The sequence below is a fragment of the Papio anubis genome, chromosome 7 (genome assembly GCF_008728515.1).
Source record: "Papio anubis isolate 15944 chromosome 7, Panubis1.0, whole genome shotgun sequence".
NCBI lineage: Eukaryota > Metazoa > Chordata > Mammalia > Primates > Cercopithecidae > Papio > Papio anubis.
Genome location: NC_044982.1, coordinates 41646654 through 41668765, shown reverse-complemented (window position 1 = coordinate 41668765; position 22112 = coordinate 41646654). Strand labels below are relative to the sequence as shown.

At 41.8% G+C, this 22112-nt stretch overlaps 2 protein-coding genes across 13 annotated transcripts in view; one reads left to right on the top strand and one right to left on the bottom strand.

Annotated features, from left to right (window-relative positions):
* CHURC1 (churchill domain containing 1) overlaps nt 1–20468 on the top strand; it is a 27411-nt gene extending 6943 nt beyond the window's left edge. For 2 of the 10 annotated variants that reach the window (XM_017961255.1, XM_017961252.2), the window contains exons 2-4: nt 2145–2280; nt 4479–4549; nt 11258–13522. In XM_017961255.1, coding sequence (XP_017816744.1) covers nt 2145–2280; nt 4479–4549; nt 11258–11350 — 300 coding nt within the window. In that variant the 3' untranslated portion in view covers nt 11351–13522. Of the gene's footprint in view, nt 1–2144; nt 2281–4475; nt 4550–11257; nt 13523–18645; nt 19317–20380 lie in introns of those variants that run through there. The other 8 variants (XM_009211737.4, XM_017961251.3, XR_002523391.2 and 5 more) reach the window with 7 other exon arrangements.
* On the bottom strand, nt 17321–22112 carry GPX2 (glutathione peroxidase 2). Of its 3 annotated transcripts, XM_003901933.5 has the most exons (3): nt 21752–22112; nt 20661–21348; nt 17322–18001 (listed from the first exon to the last, which is right to left on the bottom strand). In XM_003901933.5, the coding sequence occupies exons 2-3, from the start codon at nt 20880–20882 to the stop codon at nt 17651–17653; spliced, it is 573 nt and encodes a 190-aa protein (XP_003901982.2). In that variant the 5' UTR covers nt 20883–21348; nt 21752–22112; the 3' UTR covers nt 17322–17650. The 3 variants fall into 3 exon arrangements, with proteins under 3 accessions (XP_017816737.1, XP_003901982.2, XP_031523908.1); XM_017961248.3 differs by having other exon boundaries at nt 17321–18001; nt 20823–22112; XM_031668048.1 differs by having other exon boundaries at nt 20661–22112.

Below are 22112 nucleotides of genomic sequence, written 5' to 3'. Positions count from 1 at the left end.
GGAAACAAAAGTTGAAACTACAGTGAGATTACCACTTTACATCACTGGAAAGGCTAAAATAAAAAGCAATACCTAGTATTAATGTAGATATAGAGCAATTGGAACCACACGTTGCTGGCAAGAATGTAAACTGGAAAACCATGTGGCAGTTTCTTGTGAAGTTAAATATACCATATTTTTACCATATTAGCAATTCCACTTCTACATATTTACCCGAGGGAAGGGAAGACATATGTCCATCCAAGACTTGCACATGAATCTCCATAGCTGCTTTATTCATAATAGCCCCGAATGGAAACAACCCAAATGTCTACCAAGAGCTGAATCCTACAGGGGATACTATTTGGCAATGAAAAGCAACAAACTACCAGTACCTAGAACAACAGGGATGATGAACATAGGCATTATATCGAGCAAGGGAAATTGGATGCAGGAGTATACTGATTCTGTTTATATAAAATTCTAGAACGTGCAAGACTGTGGAAATAGAAATCAGATCAGTGGGTGTCTGGGGTGGGATGGAGGTTAGAGATAGACTGAAAAGCACGAAGGAACTTTTTGGGTGGATAGAAATGTTTTATACCTTCACTAGGGTAGTGGTTACATGGGTATATACATTGGTTAAAAGTCATTAACCTATGTGCACCCTTAAAGTGTGTGAATTTTATTGTATGTAAATTGTACTTCTGTAGATTTTATTTAAAAAAAAAATCAAACCATTCGCTCTTAATAACTGGAAATGTATACTTTAATCCTAAGGCCCTTTTCCCTTTTAGTAGTTAAGGCAGTGCACCTATGATTTAATAACTCTAAACTGTGTAGTAATGTCTTGATTTTTCCCACCAGAGTTAATCTCTAACTCATACATAGAAGGGGGAGATTCCTCCATGTATAGAAGGGAGAGATTAATTCTCCCACCAGAGTTCATCTCTTCCTCAATACACGGAAGGGAGACATTCCTCAATACATAGAAGGGAGAGATTAATTCTGGTGCTTGGAATCCAGAAAGACTTCCTAGTGGCATTATTTATGGTGAATCTTAATTTTGCTGATGCTTCTTAAAATTCCTTGAAGATAGGAACGTATTTGGCTCATCTTTGAATCCTCTGTTGTGCTTTGCACAATACCAGACATACAGATGCACTGGAGAAACGTTGATTTGAGTGATTTTTTGTTACATTACTTAAAAATACTCTTAACGTTTGTTGCTGAGAAATGGGATTGGACTAGATTATTTATAAAGTAACTTTTAATTCTTAACAAGTATTAGTAAGCCTTTAGCAAAGACTTGCTTTGGGTTGCGGACGGTGGTTCACAACTGTAATCCCAATACTTGAGAGGCTGAGGTGGGAAGATCGTTTGAGCCCAGGAGTTTGACACCAGCCTGGGCAACATAGCAAGACCCCATCTAAATTACCAAAAAAAAAAAAAAAAAAGTCTTCCCTTGAGCCAGGAGCATAAGTTATTTAGAATTTCTTTTTTAAAAACTTTTTTTGAAAATTTGTATAGTTTCTTAGTAAAGATGTAAAACCCGTTCTCTCTTAAATGCAGATGTGTCAGTCTTACGAAATGAAGAACTTAAGCTTCTGTTCCTCAGTCACGTGTATTCTTAAGGACTGACATCTATAGAGCTGGGAGTTTACTTTTGTTTGTTCGTTTTGTATTATGATCAAGGATCAAAACTATTTGAACAAACAACTAAACATCATAGTATGTAAGATCATCTTTATCATTGACTCAGTTTCTGTTTTGATTGAATTTAATTCTAGTTTTGGTATGCCTCGTTTAATATTGTTGGCTATTAAATTTTTCTAATTTTCTATTTTCTTATTTTATATTAAGGTTTCCTTAAGATGTTTCCAGATATCTATTTGCAGTTTGTCCTCCCTTTTCAACATATGGCAGTCCTCAGAGACTTAAGGGTCTAACACTGTGCTTTAGTTGCCTTTTTTTTTTTTTTTTTAACATGAGTAACATTTCTTTAGGAAAGCTGGTAATTTCAAAAATTATTTGGTATATGACCTAGAAGGAAATGCTGTCCATTTTTTCGTTTTGTTTTGCCTTTAGAGATTTCAAGTCTATTAATCATCTCACTAAAGATTTTGAAATGTAAAGAAATTAAATTCCTGTTTCTGATATTTTAGGGTAACACCTGCCTGGAGAATGGATCTTTTTTGCTGAACTTTACAGGCTGTGCAGTGTGTAGTAAGCGGGATTTTATGCTGATCACAAACAAATCCTTGAAAGAAGAAGATGGAGAAGAAATAGTTACCTATGATCGTAAGTAGACTTTTCTTTATTTTTTTAACCTAAGTGTGTTAGCAGGTGTCAGCTTTTGGAAGTTGATATGTTACGCAAAATATTCTGAGGCCTATTTCTTTATTGTATCGTGCACATAGTTACAAGTTAGGTTTTTAAGAGGAAAATGTCATTAACACCTCATTTATCTGGGATCATCAAAGAGTCTATGTAAATGACTGTTGCAGATAACTAGAGCTTATGATTCAGACACTGAATTTTTTTTGTTTATCAAATTATTTTTTAGGGACATACTTTTAAAAGCTTTATGCTGCCTTAACAAGATATATTTTTTATTAATTGTTATTATTGTGACCTTAGGGTCATCCATGTGAGTTTTCACTTTCTGCTACAGTATAATACCATGATATCCTCCAACAGCTATTAAAGTATTTAGGGCTGGCCGGGCGCGGTGGCTCAAGCCTGTAATCCCAGCACTTTGGGAGGCCGAGACGGGCGGATCACGAGTTCAGGAGATCGAGACCATCCTGGCTAACACGGTGAAACCCCGTCTCTACTAAAATACAAAAAAAATTAGCCGGGCGAGGTGGCGGGCGCCTGTAGTCCCAGCTACTCGGGAGGCTGAGGCAGGAGAATGGCGTGAACCTGGGAGGCGGAGCTTGCAGTGAGCTGAGATCCGGCCACTGCACTCCAGCCTGGGCAACAGAGCCAGACTCCGTCTCAAAAAAAAAAAAAAAAAGTATTTAGGGCTACTTGTCCCTATACTAAATGACTTCCGGAATGCAGTGTTTTTTTTAGTCTTGTTTCTGCTCAGAATGTCTAGCTTTTTTTCCTCCAGTGTCACTGTCAGTCTGTTGTTCCTTACTTTTGCAGCTAAATAATAAGCTGCCTTCATATCCTTCTCCTCGTCCTCAATATTGGGAAACCAAATAAACTGTGTATAAAAAAAATTAATTCTGAGGTTAGCACTAAGGATTTCTGTAAGTTAAGTATATGTATACGTCAGTGCCCAGATATTGTGAGAAGTATTTAACTGTTCACATTCCCTTTTTGCTTGTCTCCTGGTTCTTGGGTACCGTCTGAACGCATGAGGAATAAATGTACAGTTAATGGTATTTTGACAGAGGAGTTTGAAAGACACCAAGCCTTTAGAATGGAGTCAGATAATAATAAATGTTCTAAGCTAGAAGAATCTTTTTCTTTCTTTTTAGCGTATGTTTTCTTTAAGCTATATTTCATTCCAGGCAATAGGGCATAGTGGTTTAAGAGCAAGGGCCCTGGAGCTAGGCTGTTTGGGTTTGAATTCTAGTTCCACTACATCCTGGCTCAGTCCTCTTCCTAGTTACTTAACTGAAGTATGCCTTTGTTTGCTTATCTCTAAAAAGGTGGTAATGATAGTATCTACCTTATTGAGTTTTTTAGAAGATTAAATATTTAAAATAGTAAGCACTCAATAAATCATTGTTTTTACTAGATTATTTTGTTACCATTAAATTCACTTGAATGCCCAGCTTTGGTTTTTATTTATGATTGGATATAGTAGCACAGTTTATATTATTCATGATAATGAAAGCTTTTACATAGTTAAATAGGTACAGCTGGGATGGGCGTGGTGGCTCACGCCTATAATCCTGGCACTTTGGGAGGCTCAGGAGGGAGGATCACTTGAGCCCAGGGGTTCAAGACCAGCCTGGTCAACATAGTGAGAACTCACATCTACAAAAACTCAAAAAAATTAGCTGAGTGTATTGGCGCATGTCTTGAGCCCCTCTCGGGCTCAAGTTATTCTCCCAGCTACTCAGGAGGCTGATTTGGGAGGATAACTTGAGATTGGGAGGTTGAAACTGCAGTGAGGCATGATTGTGCCACTACACTCCAGCCTGGGCAGCACAGTAAGACTCAGCCTCAAAAAAAAAAAAATTGATCTAGATAGTTTAAAAATACACTTAAATATCTTTTAACTGATTCTCTTAAAGAACTCTTGGTGGCAATTAGTAAAAGCATATTAAGTCTCTGAGCTCAGACTCCTAATTATGTAGTGTTGCTATGTGGCATATTCTGAATTTTTTAAAAATCAAGGTAGATATTATAATGGATTTCCTCTTGTGTTAAATATGAAAGACTTAAGATTCTCTTTAATATGCTGAGAATAGAAATTTTAATAGAAATTTTAAGAAACTCTCTAAGACAATTACATAAGTCTTTCTTTGTTTTAGCAGATTTGTGTAAGAATTGTCATCATGTAATAGCCAGACATGAGTATACATTCAGTATCATGGATGAATTTCAGGTAAATATAAATATGGGTGTGTTGTGGGGAGGTTAGGGCAATAACAAAAGTGCCCTTGAGAATCTAAACACAGTTTTCATAAGTGAAGTGCAAAGTGTTAGCATATATTAAAGGAGACTATGGTTTTTTTTTGTTTGTTTGTTTGTTTTTGAGATGGTGTCTTGCTATGTTGCCCAGGCTGGTCTTGAACTCCTGGGCTCAAGCAATCCTCCCACCTCGGCCTCCAAAGTATTGGAATTACAGGCATGAGCCACACTGTGCCCAGCCCCATGCCTTTCTTATATCTGTGCAAGTTGAGAGAGAGACTTTAGATGTGGGTGCATTTGTGCAAACCTGACTTCACGAGAGTCACAAATCAAAATGTGTAGTTTACAAATGATATCTCAGCCCTGTCATTTTTGTTTATAACAAATAGTAGCACATTCTGGCTTCTTCTGAGGTTACCATTGTGCTTCTTTTTTTCTGCCCAGTTATGTGACTGCGCAGTTGTGGGCTTTTAAGTGGTGGCCTGTCCACTGCCACCATACTTGCCCAGCATGGAAATTGTGATAAGGAGGTTATCTTTGTTTTCCCAAGTTGGCATGTAGAGTTGAACAACTCTGCAGTCTCATCTGTGGTAAGACATTATAATATTATTAAGTAAAATTACAAGCTGTGTGTATCAAAGTTGGAGGAGAAATACTGAACCACTGTGAAGCTGGAGATTAAGAGATTTGTCATAAGGATTAATCCTTACACAATTGTGAGAGCATGTGAAGAATTCTCTGGAAGGTTGGTATAGGCCTGAAGTTGCTGAAGATTCACAGGTCTGATGATCAGAAAGAAAAGCTGAGCAGTGTGGGAGAGCCAGGGACAAACTGAAACCTGCCTCTGTCCCTCACTGCCTGTTTTCAAGCCTTCAAGTTGAGTTACTTATTTTGTGTGAACTACGTATTTGTCCATAGGATATAAATATCAGGCTAGGGCTTTTAACAGCCAAGAGAATTTTTTCAATTCCCTTCACATTTGGATAGTACTTAATTAGGAAAATAATAATAGTCTTCCATAGAAGAATCATAAGATAGTAAAACCCCTCTTATTCCTTATTTTAGCATGGAAGAAACTGCCTAGTCACCTATCAGAGTCTGGTCTGATGTGTTGTGGTTAATCTAAAATAACATCTTGACTATATTTCTTCAGCATCCAAAAATTAGGCCTCAGGAAATATTTATATGATATGTGTAACTTAGGGCAAAATTGACATCTTAGTGAATAAGTAGTGGCTACATAGGGGGATGAGCACCTCCTGGGCTTAAAGAAACAGTTCTGTTCTTTTATGGGAGGAAAGGAGTGCTTATAGCTATTTTCAAGAAGCTCCTGAAACTCACATGAGTTATGTACAGCTCCCGAATGAATATTGAGGTTGCCTGTTTATGTCCTAACCAAGCCATTGTAAATTAGCTAGACCAAAGTCTAGCTGATTTTTCCTTTATGGCTGAATGCAGCCATTTTCAAAGCTGCCCTAGAAATTACTCTGGGACAAGAAGAAAGTAAAGGAAGGTGACTTGTCACGATGTGAGAAACTATGAAATGGTGGTGAAAATGATTCTAAAACTAGACTCTCTACTCCCAGTCTACTCCTCCCCAACATCTACTTCCCCACCCACCCCCCAACTCATATTCCATACTCTACCATCAGATTAATTTTCTTAAAATGATGTTTTCAAAGCTGGGCACGGTGGTGTGTGCCTACAGTTTGAGATACTCAAGAGGCTGAGGCAGGAGAATCTCTTGAGGCCAAGTGTTTGAGTACAATCTGGGCAACATAGTGAGACCCTGTCTCTACTAAAAAGTAAAAATAAATGATACTTTTGGGTGACCTCACTGGCCTTCCCATAGCGCACTTTTAGCTACAGTACAATATCAAAGCTCCTCATTTCAAGGTTCTCACTGGACTGGCCCAGCTTCCCTTCTTTTATTTCCCGCTACTCTTTTGTATGTACACCATACTTAGCATTGTCCCAACTTTAGACTCTTCCTTCTCTCCTGTTAGAGAGGAAGATTTTTATTTACTCCTCTCTAATGCTACCCCACTGCATTTCCTCAGGAATCTCATGTTATCGTCTCTCTCTCTAGTGTACTTTGATTCATCCTGTAATCATTTCTTCTTCCTCTTGCTTCTTTATTTGAATAGGGTATTTGTTTGTTGCAACAAGGTCTCACTCTGCCACCCAAGATGAAGTGCAGTGGTATAATCACAGCTCACGGCAGCCTTGACCTCCCGGGTTCAAGCGATCCTTCTGCCTCAACTCCTCGAGTAGCTGAGACTACAGGCACTAGCCACCGTGAGTGGCTATTTTTAAAATTTTTTTCTGTAGAGATGAGGTATCACTTTGTTGCCCAAGCTGGTCTTGAACCCCTGGGGTCAAGCAGTCCTCCTGCCTCAGCCTCCCAAAGTGCTGGGATTACAGGTGGGAGCCATTGCCTGGCCACTTGAATAGGTCTTTACCCTATTTTCTTTATTTCCATATGCTCCTCTTAACTACCTACAAACTGGTTTTCATTTTCACTGTACTAAAACTGTTCTCTCATAGGTTTGCTATAATCTAACCACATCCTGTGACTTTGCCTTAGTTCTTTTCTCTCTTACATGGCTTCTGCGTCTAGTTTTATTAACCATTGTTGTCTTTTTGTAGCATTTCTGCCCTTGAGGTTCATAGTGCTTTACTTCTTTCCTTTTTAAATCATTCTAACTGCTCCTTTGGGTTTTCTCTCATTTTTCTTTCCTGTTTTCTCTAAGTGATACTCCTGAGCTTTTGGTCTGTGGTCTGGAACCTTCTTTATGTTCTCTCATGTAGTGAACACACATGTACTCAGTCTTAGTAGAGACCTGTTAGATACCTTTCACATTTCCTTCTCTAGCCTTCATGCCTACACCTCTCATCCCCTCTTTGTTTTCTTTGTTTTTCTTGCTTTTTCTCTGACTCTAACATCATACCTCATGTCAAGGACCATACCCAATGAAGCCTGAATTACTGCACATTTCCCAAACTGCAGTTCTGCACACTGCCATCAAGTTAATCTTCTTAAACATGTCATCCTCCATTCCCCTGCTCACAAACCAGATGCAGCTTCCTTTCCCTTTTACTCCGTAAGCGATGCACATGCTGTTTTCCTTATTACTGTCCATATTCATGCCTTTTCCTTGATTTGAATTGTCCCTCTCTCTACCTTCAAGTCAACTAAATCTTACCTCTTTCTAGCTGAACTCAAATTCAGTCTCCTCTTTGCTCTTCAAGCCTGTACATCTTCTCCCTTTTCTGAACTTTTCTTGTACCTATGTCAGGCCCTGACTCTAGTGAATAGCCACTTGGGAACTTCTACCTCAGCCTAATGGCCACAAGAAACCTCTATTCTCAGCTGCCATTACTTACTGTCCTTGTCCCCACCCTACCCCAGCCCCTCATCCTATCCTGGCAGTAGTTCAAGTTCAAGGTGGGATTCCCAGCCATCGTTGTTGTATTATATTAAACATCTTATAGGAGATTTAAACATAGTCCAAAGTAGGCAGAACAGTGTACTAATGTACACTACCCATCTTCAAGTTGCTTTATTTGTACTTCACCTTTCTCACATCCCCCCACAGGATTATTTCAAAGCAAATTCCAAACATATCACTACCTCTTTAACTATTTCATTAGCCTCTCTGAAAGATAAGTATTCTATTTTTAAAACAACCGTAATGCCATTATTGAACAAAGTAGGATTTTCTGGTGACAAGACTAGGGGAAAAGTGGCGACAGAGAGACAGAATTTACATGGAAAATATATCATAAATTATTATAGGTATCCTTTATTTTTAAAAAAAATTCCCTTGGCCGGGCGCGGTGGCTCAAGCCTGTAATCCCAGCACTTTGGGAGGCCGAGACGGGTGGATCACGAGGTCAGGAGATCGAGACCATCCTGGCTAACACGGTGAAACCCCGTCTCTACTAAAAATACAAAAAATTAGCCGGGCGAGGTGGCGGCGCCTGTAGTCCCAGCTACTCGGGAGGCTGAGGCAGGAGAATGGCGTGAACCCGGGAGGCGGAGCTTGCAGTGAGCTGAGATCCGGCCACTGCACTCCAGCCTGGGCGACAGAGCGACACTCCGTCTCAAAAAAAAAAAAAAAAAAAAAAATTCCCCTGGCAAAAGGCCCCCCGCTGCCCCCCGACCAAAATGTTCTGTGTGTTTACTTCAAGAAACAAGACAGAAACTATGAGATGTTTACTTCAAGAAACAAGACAGAAACTATGAGACTGCTTTCTATTCCTCTGTGGGCCAGGGAAGGAGAAGACTTGGAGTCAGAATTAACAGGGACTAATAGAGGAAAAGAGTAAAGGGGCCCTCAGAATAAAAAAAAAAAAAAGATCTGGTCTTACTCAGAGGTAATTCCACGCATTCTGCTCTTCCCTCCAAATCTCTTCCCCTAGGCCCTGCCCAGTTGGAGCCTTTAAGAGTCCCTGTGAATGACTGGGGGAATTATTTTCTCTACTTGAATGATTTTGATAAAAGGTGTCCTAATCTCATCATATTCCTGGCAGCCAAGGAGATCTGTTCCTGGCATCCCAAGTTAGAATTCTAGACATATTTTCCCACAGAAGCACTTCTATATATGGTTAGATTCTATGGTACTTGAACAATATAAATGTAAAAGACTTGTGGATTTTCCTGGGAACCTAACCGCCATGTATGACATTAATTCTGTGGGAAATTGCTTTTGAATTCCAAATAATTGACTTGCAATGAAATTTGGGTTCCAGACTGCCTATAAAGATTATAGGTATGATCAGTCTCACTGATTTAATAATCTTGCCAGATTATATATTAGGTTTTTTCCCCCTCCCAAGTTAGACTGCAGATTTTATAAAGTCAGACTTTGTTCTTTCGTGTCTGCCAGCACATTGCAGAGCACGTAGGCACTCAGTATAAATTTGTCAGTGCCTAGATTGGTTGAAAACTCAAGTATTTGTTTAGCCTCACACATTTTCTCTTTTTGACTCTATTACTTGTTTCCTTCTTCTTTTCCTGTAAAAGGTTACCATCCAAATAGCAATGCTTGGTGGGTTAAAGCAGTGGAAGTATTTGACAGTGGTAAAAGACCTTGAAGAGGATGTATTTTTATTTTATTTTTAGTTCATAAAGCAATCTTTCCACTTCCACAACTAAGCTCCCCTCCTGAACTCACCAGTAGAAGATGGAAAAAGCAGTTGCCAGCTTCAATTTCTTTGTACCACAGTCATTGTTTACCTCTGTGGCCCTCTCTAGTGACTGTCTAAACCCAAGAAACACAAACTGCCTTGACCGATCAATTTCCAGACAGCTAGCAAACTCAGCATCAGGTGTGGAAATTCGAGAAGACTTAACATAGATGTTTGTTTTCATACAGAGATAAAAGGCTTTTAAAGGAAAGGTTTCAAAGAAATATGTCTCTGTAGTTTATGACTGTTAAATATTCTAGAAAGGGAAAGCTGTAAGAATAGGACTTTGAAGGCCGGGCGTGGTGGCTCACGCGTGTAATCCCAGCACTTTGGGAGGCCGAGACGGGCAGATCACGAGGTCAAGAGATCGAGACCATCCTGGCTAACACGGTGAAACCCCGTCTCTACTAAAAATACAAAAATTAGCCAGGCGCAGTGGCGGGCGCCTATAGTCCCAGCTACACGGGAGGCTGAGGCAGGAGAATGGCATGAACCCGGGAGGCGGAGCTTGCTGTGAGTGGAGATCGCACCACTGCACTCCAGCCTGGGCGACAGAGCGAGACTCCGTCTCAAAAAAGGAAAAGAATAGGGCTTTGGGCTGGGTGCAGTGGCTCACACCTGTAATCCTGGCACTTTGGGAAGCCAAGGTGGGAGGATCACTTGAGCCTAGGAGTTTGAGGCCACCCTGGGCAACACAGACCCCATCTCTACAAACAATTTAAAAATTAGCCAGGCGTGTTGCCAAGTGCATGTAATTTCAGTTACTTGGGGGACTGAGGTGGGATGATCACTTGAGCCCAGGAGGTCAAGGCTGCAGTGAACCATCATTGCGCCACTGCACTCCAGTCTGGGCAACACAGTGAGACCCTGTCTAAAAAAAGAAAAAAGAAAAAAAAAAAGAACTTTGCCCTAAGGGTTTTTGCCTAAAACAAACTCTCCTCTGTTATCAGTCTGGGCATTTGTTAAACCTAAGAAACAAACTTCTTAAATGGATCAAATTCACAGACAACTAGCTATCTGAAAATGAGGCAGGACATACTAGTGAATTTAACATAATTGTTTATTTTCCTGGAGTAGATAAAAATAGCTTTTTCGGTTTGTGAATTTTCTCCTTTCAAAAAATTATTTCTGTTGTGTGTTAGTGTTAAATATCCTAGAAAGGAACAGCTATAAGAATAGGAATTTTTCCATAGGGACCCACACTCAAACTGCTTCATTACTTTAAATAGTAGCACTAAGCTAAATATATGTGCTTTCTGAGAAATAGCCGTGTATTTCCAAGATGACGTTTATGTATCAATTTATATAAACAACAGGCTGTGGAATATACAGAATAAGCCTAAGACATTGCTGATACATGTTGAAGAAATTGATCCAATGTACAGAAAGAATATTCATGATAATTTGTAGAGAACATTTTAACTAGAGTAAGTTATAAAGCATCTTTTCCCTGTTCCTCAAGGTAATTATGCACTTTATCTTGTTCTAGGAGTATACCATGCTGTGTCTGTTATGTGGCAAAGCTGAAGATACTATCAGTATTCTCCCTGATGACCCCCGACAAATGACTCTCTTATTCTAAGGATCCTTCTACAGATCTGTTATAACTTGGGTTGGTTTACAATACAGCAAGCCTGATGGTTTGTCTTATTTCATTCACACTGAAAATTCTTTGCATATTTTTTTTCTGCTTAGACTTACTTATTCTTTGAGGAAAAAAAGTAACATAGGAGATCATTGTTCTCTAGAGCTGAGCTCTTCTGCTAAAGTTCAAAGTTCACATCGGTGTAGCCAGAGTGAAGCATCTTTGTTAGCAGTTATGTGGTCAGAAAACAACTAGAATGGGAGCATACCTGGTACCCAGATTTTGGTTTCCAATAAAAGGAACCAAACTAATATAAATGATTGAATGGGAACAAATCTCTTGTGCAGAAGAATTTCAAATAATTTATGTAGATACTCCCCACTTAGTGGGCTCCACATAGTGACTTCCTTGCAGAGTATAATATGGAAAGAGGGGGGAAAGAGTAACTTTACAGTGGAGAAATCTGACAGAAACTAGCTCAGCCAGGTGTTTGAGGTTAACGTCATCCATGATAAGCCCTTTTGATAGCATGTATCCTTGATAGCATCACATCATACAGAATGTGATAAGAATGGCACTTTACCTCTGTGGTCCTCCTCCCCAAAACTCAGAACCCAAGTCTGATCAGGAGAAAAACATCACACAAATTCCAGTTGAGGAGCATTCTACAAAATACCTAACCAGTACTCCTCAGAACTATCAAGGCCATCAAAAACAAGGAAAATCTGAGACATGGTCACAGCCAAGAGGAGCCTGAGAAGACGTGACTGCTAGATGTAATATGGTATCCTACATGGGATTATATACCAGGGGGAAAAAAAAAAAGATCATTTGGTAGAAACTAGGGAAATCTGAATACAGTGTGGACTTTAGTTAATATAAATGAGAAAATGGTTTCATTTGCTCTAAAGGGATCTTAGAATATCTTACTTTGCATAGTTGCATGAGCACTGGCTAGGAGATGATAAGCTCTGGCATTTAGGCCTCTCTGCCATTTAGTAGCAATATAGTCATTAAGCGAAGCATTACTCTGGACTTTATTGTCCTGTTTCTATCAAATTGGACTAATAAAAACTGATATTATACATTCATCGCAGTATTGTTAGGAGATTTAAATGAACTAGTGGATGTAAAATACTTTAGAAAGCATATATAAAGTACTAGATACAATGAGGTGGCTTCAGTTAGTGCTCATTCTGAGACCTAAATTTAAAGGTTCGGGCATTAGAAACAAAAGTGTTTCTTCATATCTAGGAGATTTGGAAATTCTGAACTAAGGCCTTATAACAAAAAAGAAATGAGCGTAGTGTTCATTGTAGATACCAGGGAAAAGCTTTGTTAATAGCAGTAATAATAGCTGAGGTTTATTAAGTACTTATTATGTGCTAAGACCTTTTTAAGCACTTATTTAATCCTCATTAACAAATTCATAAGGTAGGTGCTATTGATAGTTTAGCCATAACCAGATATGGCTTGTTATTTGTAAGTTATGAAGGGGTTTATGTTCACTGTTCTTTATTTCAGTGTAGCACTTTTAGAGCCAAAAAAACCTCAGGCACAAATAAGTTAAATAACTTGTTTAAGATCACACAGCTAGTGCAGTTACCCCCTCTCAGTAATAATGTTTGGTAAATATGAAGTATAAGGATCCAGCAAGGTTAGGAAGAGGTTAAGAATATCAGTGACAGCACTCTGAGGCATCTGGGCATGTCAGATGAAGATTTATTATTCAGAAAAGTTAAGTCAGCTGTTGTAGGGATCAGTTGTTTTATTCCTGGAAAATGTTCTTCATTTTGCCTCAAATCTATATCTGACCTGCTGAGGAAATCGTTTGGTGAAATGAATCCAGAAAGCAGAGAAAATGCTTCATTACTTTAAATAGCAGCATTAAGCCCATTATAGCCTCTGAATTGTCCCTTCCTTGAGTTTGCTAATGCTTCCAACTTAGTCATTTGAAGCTCAAGAGTCTAATTTTATATGCCCTGCCAATGTCCTCATCTATTGCAGAATGTATAATTATCTATTTGTTTTGGACTATATGTTACGAAAATTTAAAATATAAGATCCTCTCTCTTTCATTATTGGTAAACCAACACTGTGCTGTGTTTTGGGATATTTTATCATTTTCTAAATTATTCTGTGGATCTAATAAAGGGCACTCGAACCCAGTTTCACAGAATCCTTATTTTTCTGTTCAAATTAGGAATTAGGCAAAACATGGCTCTCTTTTTACTTCCCTTCCTGAGAAATAAGAAGGAAGAGAAATTACCCGTGGGTATAATTGGAAACGTAGGCTTATCCTGGCACCTCCTTTTTCTCTAATCATTCTCTGATGTACAGGTCTGGCTAGTTAGGCTCTTGAAATTAAAACCTCAGCCAGTATTTGTTGTTTTGTTTGATCTAGCTCTTTCTCACGTGGTTTTAGGTTCTCCCAATACTGACTAATTGACACGAGATAGCTTGGGCATATGGCTTGTTATTTGTAACTTACCATGAAGAGGTTTATGCTCACTATCCTTTATTTCTGTGTATCAAAAGTCCTTTCTGTTTCATTCTTTCATTTTGTGGGCAGGGCTAGTTATTTGAGGCTCTCAATTTTAAAATGTATTTTTTTTTTTTTACTGTAGTACAAGACTGTTGTAAGATACAGTATAGTTGCATAGAAAAGGAACTAAAAGATCTGGGTCTAGAATTAACTTTGTCACCTGCTAGTGATGGGACACTGGGCAAGTCACTTATCCTGTCTGTACCTCAGTGTCTTCAGTGGAAAACTGGAAACCATCATGCCTCCACAGAATTTTTAAATCTAATGATTTTTAAATCTAATGCTGTGTGCCGGCAGCTGTCAGTGGTCTCTATGAAGAAAAATCTGAGCTAGAAGAAAGCACTGTTGTGTTGTGGTTAAGAGTAGAGGCTTTGGAGTCAGACTGACCTGGGTTTAACTTTCAGCTTTGCTACTTCCTAAGCTCTGTGTCCTTGGCAGGTGTCTTGCCCAATTAACTTTTCTTTTAATAGAAATAAGAAGTTTTCATGGGATCTGTATGAGGATTAAATAACCTAGTGTATATAAAGTACCTAGCACAGTCTGTGCCCATAGTAAATATTAAATGAATGGTAGTTTGGATGATGGTTGTGATGGTGATTGTAATAAAGTTGTAGAGTTTGGCTCAGTGTTTTTGAGACAGGGTCTCACTCTGTCACCCAGGCTGGAGTGCAGTGGTGCGATCATAGCTCACTGCAGCCTTGAGCTCCCAGGCCCAAGCAATTCTCCCACTTTAGCCTCCTGAGTAGCTGAAACCACTGCAGGTGTACATCACCATGCTCAGCCAATTTTTTTTATTTTTTGTAGAGATTAGGTCTCACTATGTTGCCCAGGCTGGTCTCATTTCTGGGCTCAGGCCATCTTCCCACCTTAACCTCCCAAAGTGTTGGGATTACAAGCTTGAGCCACCACACTGGGCCTCAGTGTCTCATAAACTAAGGAGGGATAGCTATGGGAACATAGTCATGGATATAATTATCAATTTCACTGTGCTTTGGCCTCCTAAAATCACTTGTTCCAAGCTCTGTTTTTGTCTTTTTTTTTTTTTTTTTCTGCAAGAGCCCTCAGGTTAGTGATTCTCTCTGTCCGTCCTCTGAATTGAATACCATTACCTCAGTACTTCTGGGAAAGTTGTTAATGAGACTTCCCCCTCCTGAGTGCCCCTAGGGAAATTTGATTAAAAGATTTTTGTTTATCTAGAAAAGTGGGTGCTATTTTAAAGCTTTGCCTTGTCTGTTTATGACCACAAGCTAATAGCAGTAGGATTAGCTTCTGAGGATGATAAGGGGGACAAACAAGATGAAGAATAAAGGAAAGGAAACACTTTCTAATTTCTCTTCATTTTAACAACAGCACACCTAAACATTTGGTAAAGCTAAACATCCTTGTAAAACAGGATCCTTCAGTCTTGCCTTCCCTGTTTCCTCCTGAGCGAAACAGATCAGGTTCTGTCTGAAGCAAAGAGCATTTCCCCTCCCAAGTGAGGAGCCCTCATTCTAGCTTAATGGCCCTCTCTTGACTTTCTGCAAAATCACTTACATTGTAATTCCCATTCCTTTGGGAATCCCTAAATAATTCTTTGAACTTGGGCCTCAAGGGAAAGACCTAACACATTGTACTGGTGTATCAGGCTCTAAGCTGCCGGTAGCATGTTTCCAACACCCCAGATAGCTGGCTCTGTTACAGGCTATGGTACTGTCAAGATGATGACTACCTTTCAACAAGAATTCTCTATTTGTCAGGAAAGCAACTTGTCTGCAGTTACTGCTCTAAAATCGGTACATGATCCTGCCCCATAATCATTCATACCCCAGCTGTTGGCTTTCAGAGCGGGAATATGAAAGGCTTGAGGTTTCAAGAGTGAAGTTAAGGGTAGCCTTAAGTTAGCAGAAGGCCCTGCAGAAGGGTGCCAGGGGATTTCCACTGTAATACTCAGGTTACCCTTTTGAAATAAAGCTCTGTTGATGACAGGTTTAGTTGAAGGTCAGACAGTGGGGATCTTAAACATCTATTCCACATTCACTCTCATATGATGCAAGTGCTTAGAAAATGGTTAGGGTAAGCAGAACAATTAAAGGAAAGACATTTTCCCTTCAGCATTGGGATTCTCAAGCAGTGTGTCCAGTTTGGAAAACTGTCCCTTCAGGGCTTCAGTGAATAGAAGTGAAAATATTCCATCTAGTGGTCAAAGAAGGGATGGTGAAATCAGAAGTTTCCAGGATGAAGTCTGTGGGGCAAGGTGACAGGCAGTGACCTCTCAGCAGGTATCTTTTCCAAACCATAATAGAACCTGACTTTGGCGGTGGGGGTATGTTTTGATTATGTCTGCACTGGATGAGGAATTGGGATACCATCCTTGCAAGGCCTCTGAGCAAAACTGTCCTCACGGTGAGGAACAATGACGTTGCAAATGGCAGATTATAAATAGCCTGACTCTGAAGGGAGGCTCTCTCCCATCCCCAACCCCTTCCTTCTTACGGAGGAAGAAATGAGTCCAATCATTCCTGCCTCTATTTTTCTCGAGCCTGAATTTGTGAATATGTGAGTTTGAGAAGAATGAGGGTGTAATGTGAACTTTATTTATTTATATATTTATTTAAAGATGAAGTCTCACTCTGTCACCCAGGCTGGAGTGTAGTGGCGCCGCCATCTTGGCTCACTGCAGCCTCCACCTCCCGGGTTCAAACAAGTCTCCCACCTCAGTCTCCCTAGTAGCTGGTATTACAGGCGTGCACCACCACACCTGGCTAATTTTTTCGTATTTTTAGTAGAGACAGGGTTTCATCATGTTGGCCAGGCTGGTCTCGAACTCCTGACCTCAAGTGATCCACCTGCCTTGGCCTCCCAAAGTGCTGGGATTACAGGCGTGAGCCATCACACCCAGGCCATGAACTTTAAAAGGGAGGGAGAGTCAGTCTAGCAAAGGATCAAACACTGGAGAGATTTGATGATCAGGAAGAAGATAAAGTGCTCTTTGTGTTCTCAGTAACTACACCCTCTATGCCATTGCTATCAGTAAACATTAAGCTGACTTCCCAGGAATTTCCCAAGGCACAAGTCAGATCTAGTTGACCCAGTACCCACAGTGCTATTGATGTCTTTCTGACTGTAATCCTCCTAACAGCCTCCCAGTATCCCCAAACAAAGGGCTCATTGTCATTTCCTCCCCTACCTCCCATTATCACTTTCTCTTTTTCCCCAATTCTGAAGAAGAGCTGTAAAGGAATAATATAATTCACATTTCCCATAACTCCAACTGCCACCGCAGACGTTGGCCAGAGCTTGCTTTCCAGTCAGTAATTAGGGCATCCCTTGATACATCAGATCCTCCCCTCCCAAAGCTTTTCGTGCTAGCAGCTCCTCTATCCCACCTGCAGTTTGTAGCTTCCCTCCGCCCTCTGTCAAAGAAGACACACAGAGGCTGGCCATTTCCACACGTGCCCTTTATTGGTTTCTTCTAGCAGGGTGGCTTCAGGCCCTTCACGCCTCTCAGACACCACCCATGAGGGTTTAGGAAGGTGCCATCATTCTGTGAAGGCCCAGAGCTTACCCAAGTCTTAGAGCCCAAGTTGAATCACCAACCAGAGGGTTGGGAGAGGAAAAGGAAACAGGCAGAGGGGAAAGACAAGGCTCTGCAGTGAAGGGGACTGGTATCAAGGGAATGCTGAGGTCCAGCAGTGTCTCCTGGGGGCATGCTACATCCTGAGGCTCCTCAGGACTGGATGGAGTAGATCTGTGTGCTGAGAAGCTCATGTCTATATGGCAACTTTAAGGAGGCGCTTGATGTCAGGCTCAATGTTGATGGTTGGGAAGGTGCGGCTGTAGCGTCGGAAGGGCTCTCCCTCCGGCCCTATGAGGAACTTCTCAAAGTTCCAGGCCACATCTGAACGGCGCACGGGGCTCCAAATGATGAGCTTGGGATCGGTCATGAGGGAAAATGGGTCATCATGAGGGTAGGGGAGCTTGTCCTTCAGGTAGGCGAAGACAGGATGCTCATTCTGCCCATTCACCTCACATTTTTGGACAAGGGTGAAGGTAGGCTGGTATCCACCCCCAGGACGGACATACTTGAGACTGTTCAGGATCTCCTCATTCTGACAGTTCTCCTAGGGAAGGAAAAAGATAAAGAGCATGGACAAGGGATAGGGGAAAAGAAGGATCCACAACATGAAACTCTTTCACCCTCCTACACTCCCTTCCCAGGATCATTCTTTTTCACTGTGAGGGAGAGAGAGAGAGAGAGACAGACAAGGTGTCGCTCACTGCAGCCTTGAATCTCTGGGCTTAAGCATTCCTCCTGCCTCAGCCTCTTTAGTAGCTGAGACTACGGACATAGGGCACTATGCCCGGCTAATTTTTTTTTTTTTTTTTTTGTAGAGATGAGGTCTCACTTTGTTGCCCATGCTTTGGCAGCTCTTCAAGATTTAGCACTTCTGAGCTGTTGCTTTTGTCTCCAGTCTACCCTGAGCAGTTCTTAAGGTGTTTGAAGCAGAAGAAAGAGAAAAGAGGCTTAGGTTATACTGCTTAGAACCTCCTCTTCAACTAACCTACCGACCTACCTTCCCATATATCCATACCTACACACACACCCCCTTTCCCTCTGCCCTGGTTTTGCCTCGCCTGCTTTCAATTGCACATGTGTTGAGTATAGCCTTTGCCTCTGCCTATTCAGCTCCTTGAACTGAGGGTGAAATTGAGACCCAGAGGAATGGGATTTACAGCTTCTTGCTTTCTTCTTGCCTTGTCCTAGAACTGAAGTACAAATGAGAAGAAGCTTTGATGAAGGAAGACCCCCATCCAAGGACATCTAGTTTTCAGGTGCCATAACAGCAGAGCAAGTTCAAGGCAATAATGAATGTGTACTCTAAATGGAACTACTTAGTACCAACAGGAGTGAACTAAATAGGATACAGGATTTAGGGTTCGGGAATAGGCCAGCGGAAGGGGGCATTGAGGAAATAAGTGCTTGATGGCTAAAGGTTGTATGTAATTATCATTCTTTTCATGAGTAGGGTGCTACCCAAAGACTGCTGCACCTCCTGTCCACTCACGGCTCTCAGCTACACATGCTTTGGCTCAAAATCTGGTCCCTGCCTTTCCCTCCCCACTGCCATCCCTGTCCTATTCCCTCTCAGCATCCCCACTCATGACAACCCAGAAGGCCCGTGGGAACCCTTCTTTTCCACCTCTGCCTTTCCAATTTAAGAGGCGGATATCTTCCTCTGGGAGAAAGTTCCTGCCTCTGACCTGTGAGAACAAACCAGTTCAGTCAGTTCCAGGCCATCATGACATCATGAGCCCAGAGCTGATCTCTAGTAGACTTCTCTGTTTTTGTTTTTTTTTCCTGAGACAGGGCCTCACTCTGTCACCTAGGCTGGGTGCGGTGGCACAATCATAGCTCACTGCAGCCTCGACTTCCCAGGCTCAAGCGATCCTCCCACTTCAGCCTCCCAAGTAGCTGAGACTACAGGCACATGCCACCACGCCTGGCTAATTTTTGCAATTTTTGTAGAGGCAAGGTTTCACCATGTTGCTCAGGCTAATCTTGAACTCGTGAGCTCAAGCAGTCTGCCCACCTTAGCCTCCCAAAGCGCTGGGATTGTAAGTGTGAGCCTCTGCACCCTGGCAGACTTCTATTTCTTAATGCAAATGGCTGGCTGGCTCCTGGTAGGTTATAGACTCCCTCCAGCAACTTGCTAGGCTGAAGTGATGGTGTGAGGCTGGAGGTACTTCTGGGGCTGGAGGGACATCTCGAAAGAAGGTTTGCCAGTCCTATCTCTCCTGCTCTAGAAGGCCAGACAGAAAACTTAGGGAAGAACAGTGAGAGCAGTGAACAATTTGGGCTCAGGTTTGTCACAGCCAGTGATGCTTCAGCCTTCCTGCTTTCCTCTCTTCCGTGCCTTCATGCCACTGTGAATTGAACTAAGGGGATTATAATGAGAGGGTTCACTTGGGTTCATTCTCCCTGCTTGTACATTAAAATCATAGGTGGAAATAGAAGAATCCCTAAAAGAGAACTCGAGGTATGTGGGCTGAAGATCTATAACAACTTGACCCATTAATCTGAAATAGAGAGGTTCATGTGATGCCCAGAGGAGGCACGTGCCTGTTGAAAACCTTTCTCTTTCCCGCTTATTCTCTTTCCACTTGGCTAATTTAAACCAACAAAAATCATCCTCAATCTAAATAATCAATTTGCTTGCATTTGCAAAGTACTTAATATTCTTCAAGTTACTTTTGTATATCCTATCCCCTAAACATCATAATCCTATGAGCTAAGTGGTATTATCCCCAGTTTACAGATGAGGAAACTAAACCAAAAAATGAAGCACCCTTTCCGAGGGCACAGAGCCATTAAATAGCAAAACCAAGTCCAGCTAGAGCTAAGATCTCTTGAGTCTGTCCAATTCTTGTTTGATTCCTGGCCTCTATTTTCTCCACTCATTTATTCAACAAATACTTAATGAGTGCTTTCTATGCCCTAGGCACTGAGGACACAGTGGAGAGAAACACAGACCTGGCACCAGCCCTCATGGAGTAATATAGTAGAAAGACAGTAAACTATAAAAATCACACAGCCTCAGTGTTTAATCTTAAAAAATACATACCTTCCCTTGGTATGTCACATGCATCTAAAGACCTAGCTTAACAAAACATACCCCATTATTCCAGACACTCCAACATGGTCATTCAGCCTCTCCCCTTATCCCACTTGAGCTACACCAACCCAACACCTTTGGTGCACTACAAGGAGGGACCCCTCACCTGATGTCCAAATTGGTTGCAAGGGAAGCCAAGGACCACCAGGCGCCTGGGAAAGCGGCATTGCAGCTCGTTGAGCTGGGTGAAGTCCCGAGTGGTTGTGCCTCAGAGTGAAGCCACATTTTCAATCAGCACAGCCCTGCCCCGGAACGTATTGAAATCTACCTTCTCCCCATCCAGGCTGATGGCACTGAGGTCATAGAAGGACTTGGCAATGAAAGCCATGGTGAAGCGCAGAGTGAGCCCCGCAGAGAGGCCTGAGCCCCTTATGAGTCTATTCGAGGTGTGGGGAGGAAGGAGGAGCCAGGAAGGAGGACAGAAGGATCTAACAATGGAGCTTTGAGCATTCCCAGGATGACTTAGCAAAAACAGGCCCCCACCTGTAAGTGCTGTTTGAACAAGGAGGTTTGCTCCTCCTATTAACAGACTGAACAAAGCCGCCTCCCCACCCCACCCTGCTGCACCCTGGGAAGGGCCAATTTGATATCTATGAGCAGAGGTAAATAATTCACTACTTACAGGAAACCAGAGCCCTAAAGGTCGAATGGAGAGGAAAAAAAGGGAGGGAGGGATGCAGGATTGACTCCTACTTGCCCCATCAAGCTGTTCTCACTTGACACAGACGTTTATTGAATGCCTGCTGAGTGTCAATCTCTGAATTGTACAGAGAGAGGGCAGGGTCTGCGGAGATCTGAAAGATAAAGAAGAGAACTGAGCCTCCTGTCCACAGGACTCAGATGACGACTGAAATATACATATTCCTGTTCACGTTCTTTTTGTTGCTTTCCACCAGGACAAAATCAAAGGGACCCTTAGGAGGAGAGCATGTCATTTTCTAGGGTAAAAAACAAGCTTTCAGTGCCTCAGCTCTTGCCAGGCTGAAGAGACAAAGTTGTGTTTATCTTGAGAAGTTTTTCAGTGCATGGTGCCACTCGTCTTGGAGAACGCACTGGCCTCTGCCCCTGCACTGTACCGTCTCCTATATTATATCCCCCACCTCCACCTCATCCTCCAGCCCCCAAGTCATGAGGCTCAGTCGTTGCTGCGAGAATGGTGAAGAGGAGTCACAGAACAGGTGGGTGAACTGCACCTACCTCCCTCTCAGACAGAGATTCGGTCCCCAAGACTTTTCAGAGCGGGTTTGTGCTGGTCACCTTCCCAGAGAAGGAAGTGTGGAGGAAGTCGAAACTGCTGTGGTTCCAGACGCAGGCAGGCCACCCTGATGCTTTCAACAAGAGCCATGCAGTGCATCGCAGGACGTCTGCTAAGGGCCATCTCAGAGGACCCCTGGAAGCCACAGAAACTGAAAAGACCCTAAGCCACTTCATTCTTCCAGGCACCCGCCAACTCAACAAGTTACTCTTTTAAAAATGCCTTGAGCCGGGCGCGGTGGCTCAAGCCTGTAATCCCAGCACTTTGGGAGGCTGAGGTGGGCGGATCACGAGGTCAGGAGAT

Bases quoted from the DNA above. Each gene is read 5' to 3' on its own strand.
- GPX2 (XM_017961248.3), bottom strand. From the start codon at position 20,882: ATGGCTTTCATTGCCAAGTCCTTCTATGACCTCAGTGCCATCAGCCTG. The intron at 18,002-20,822 runs GTAGATTTCAAT...TTCCTTCCCTAG, and splicing joins TCAGCCTGGATGGGGAGAAG to GAGAACTGTCAGAATGAGGA.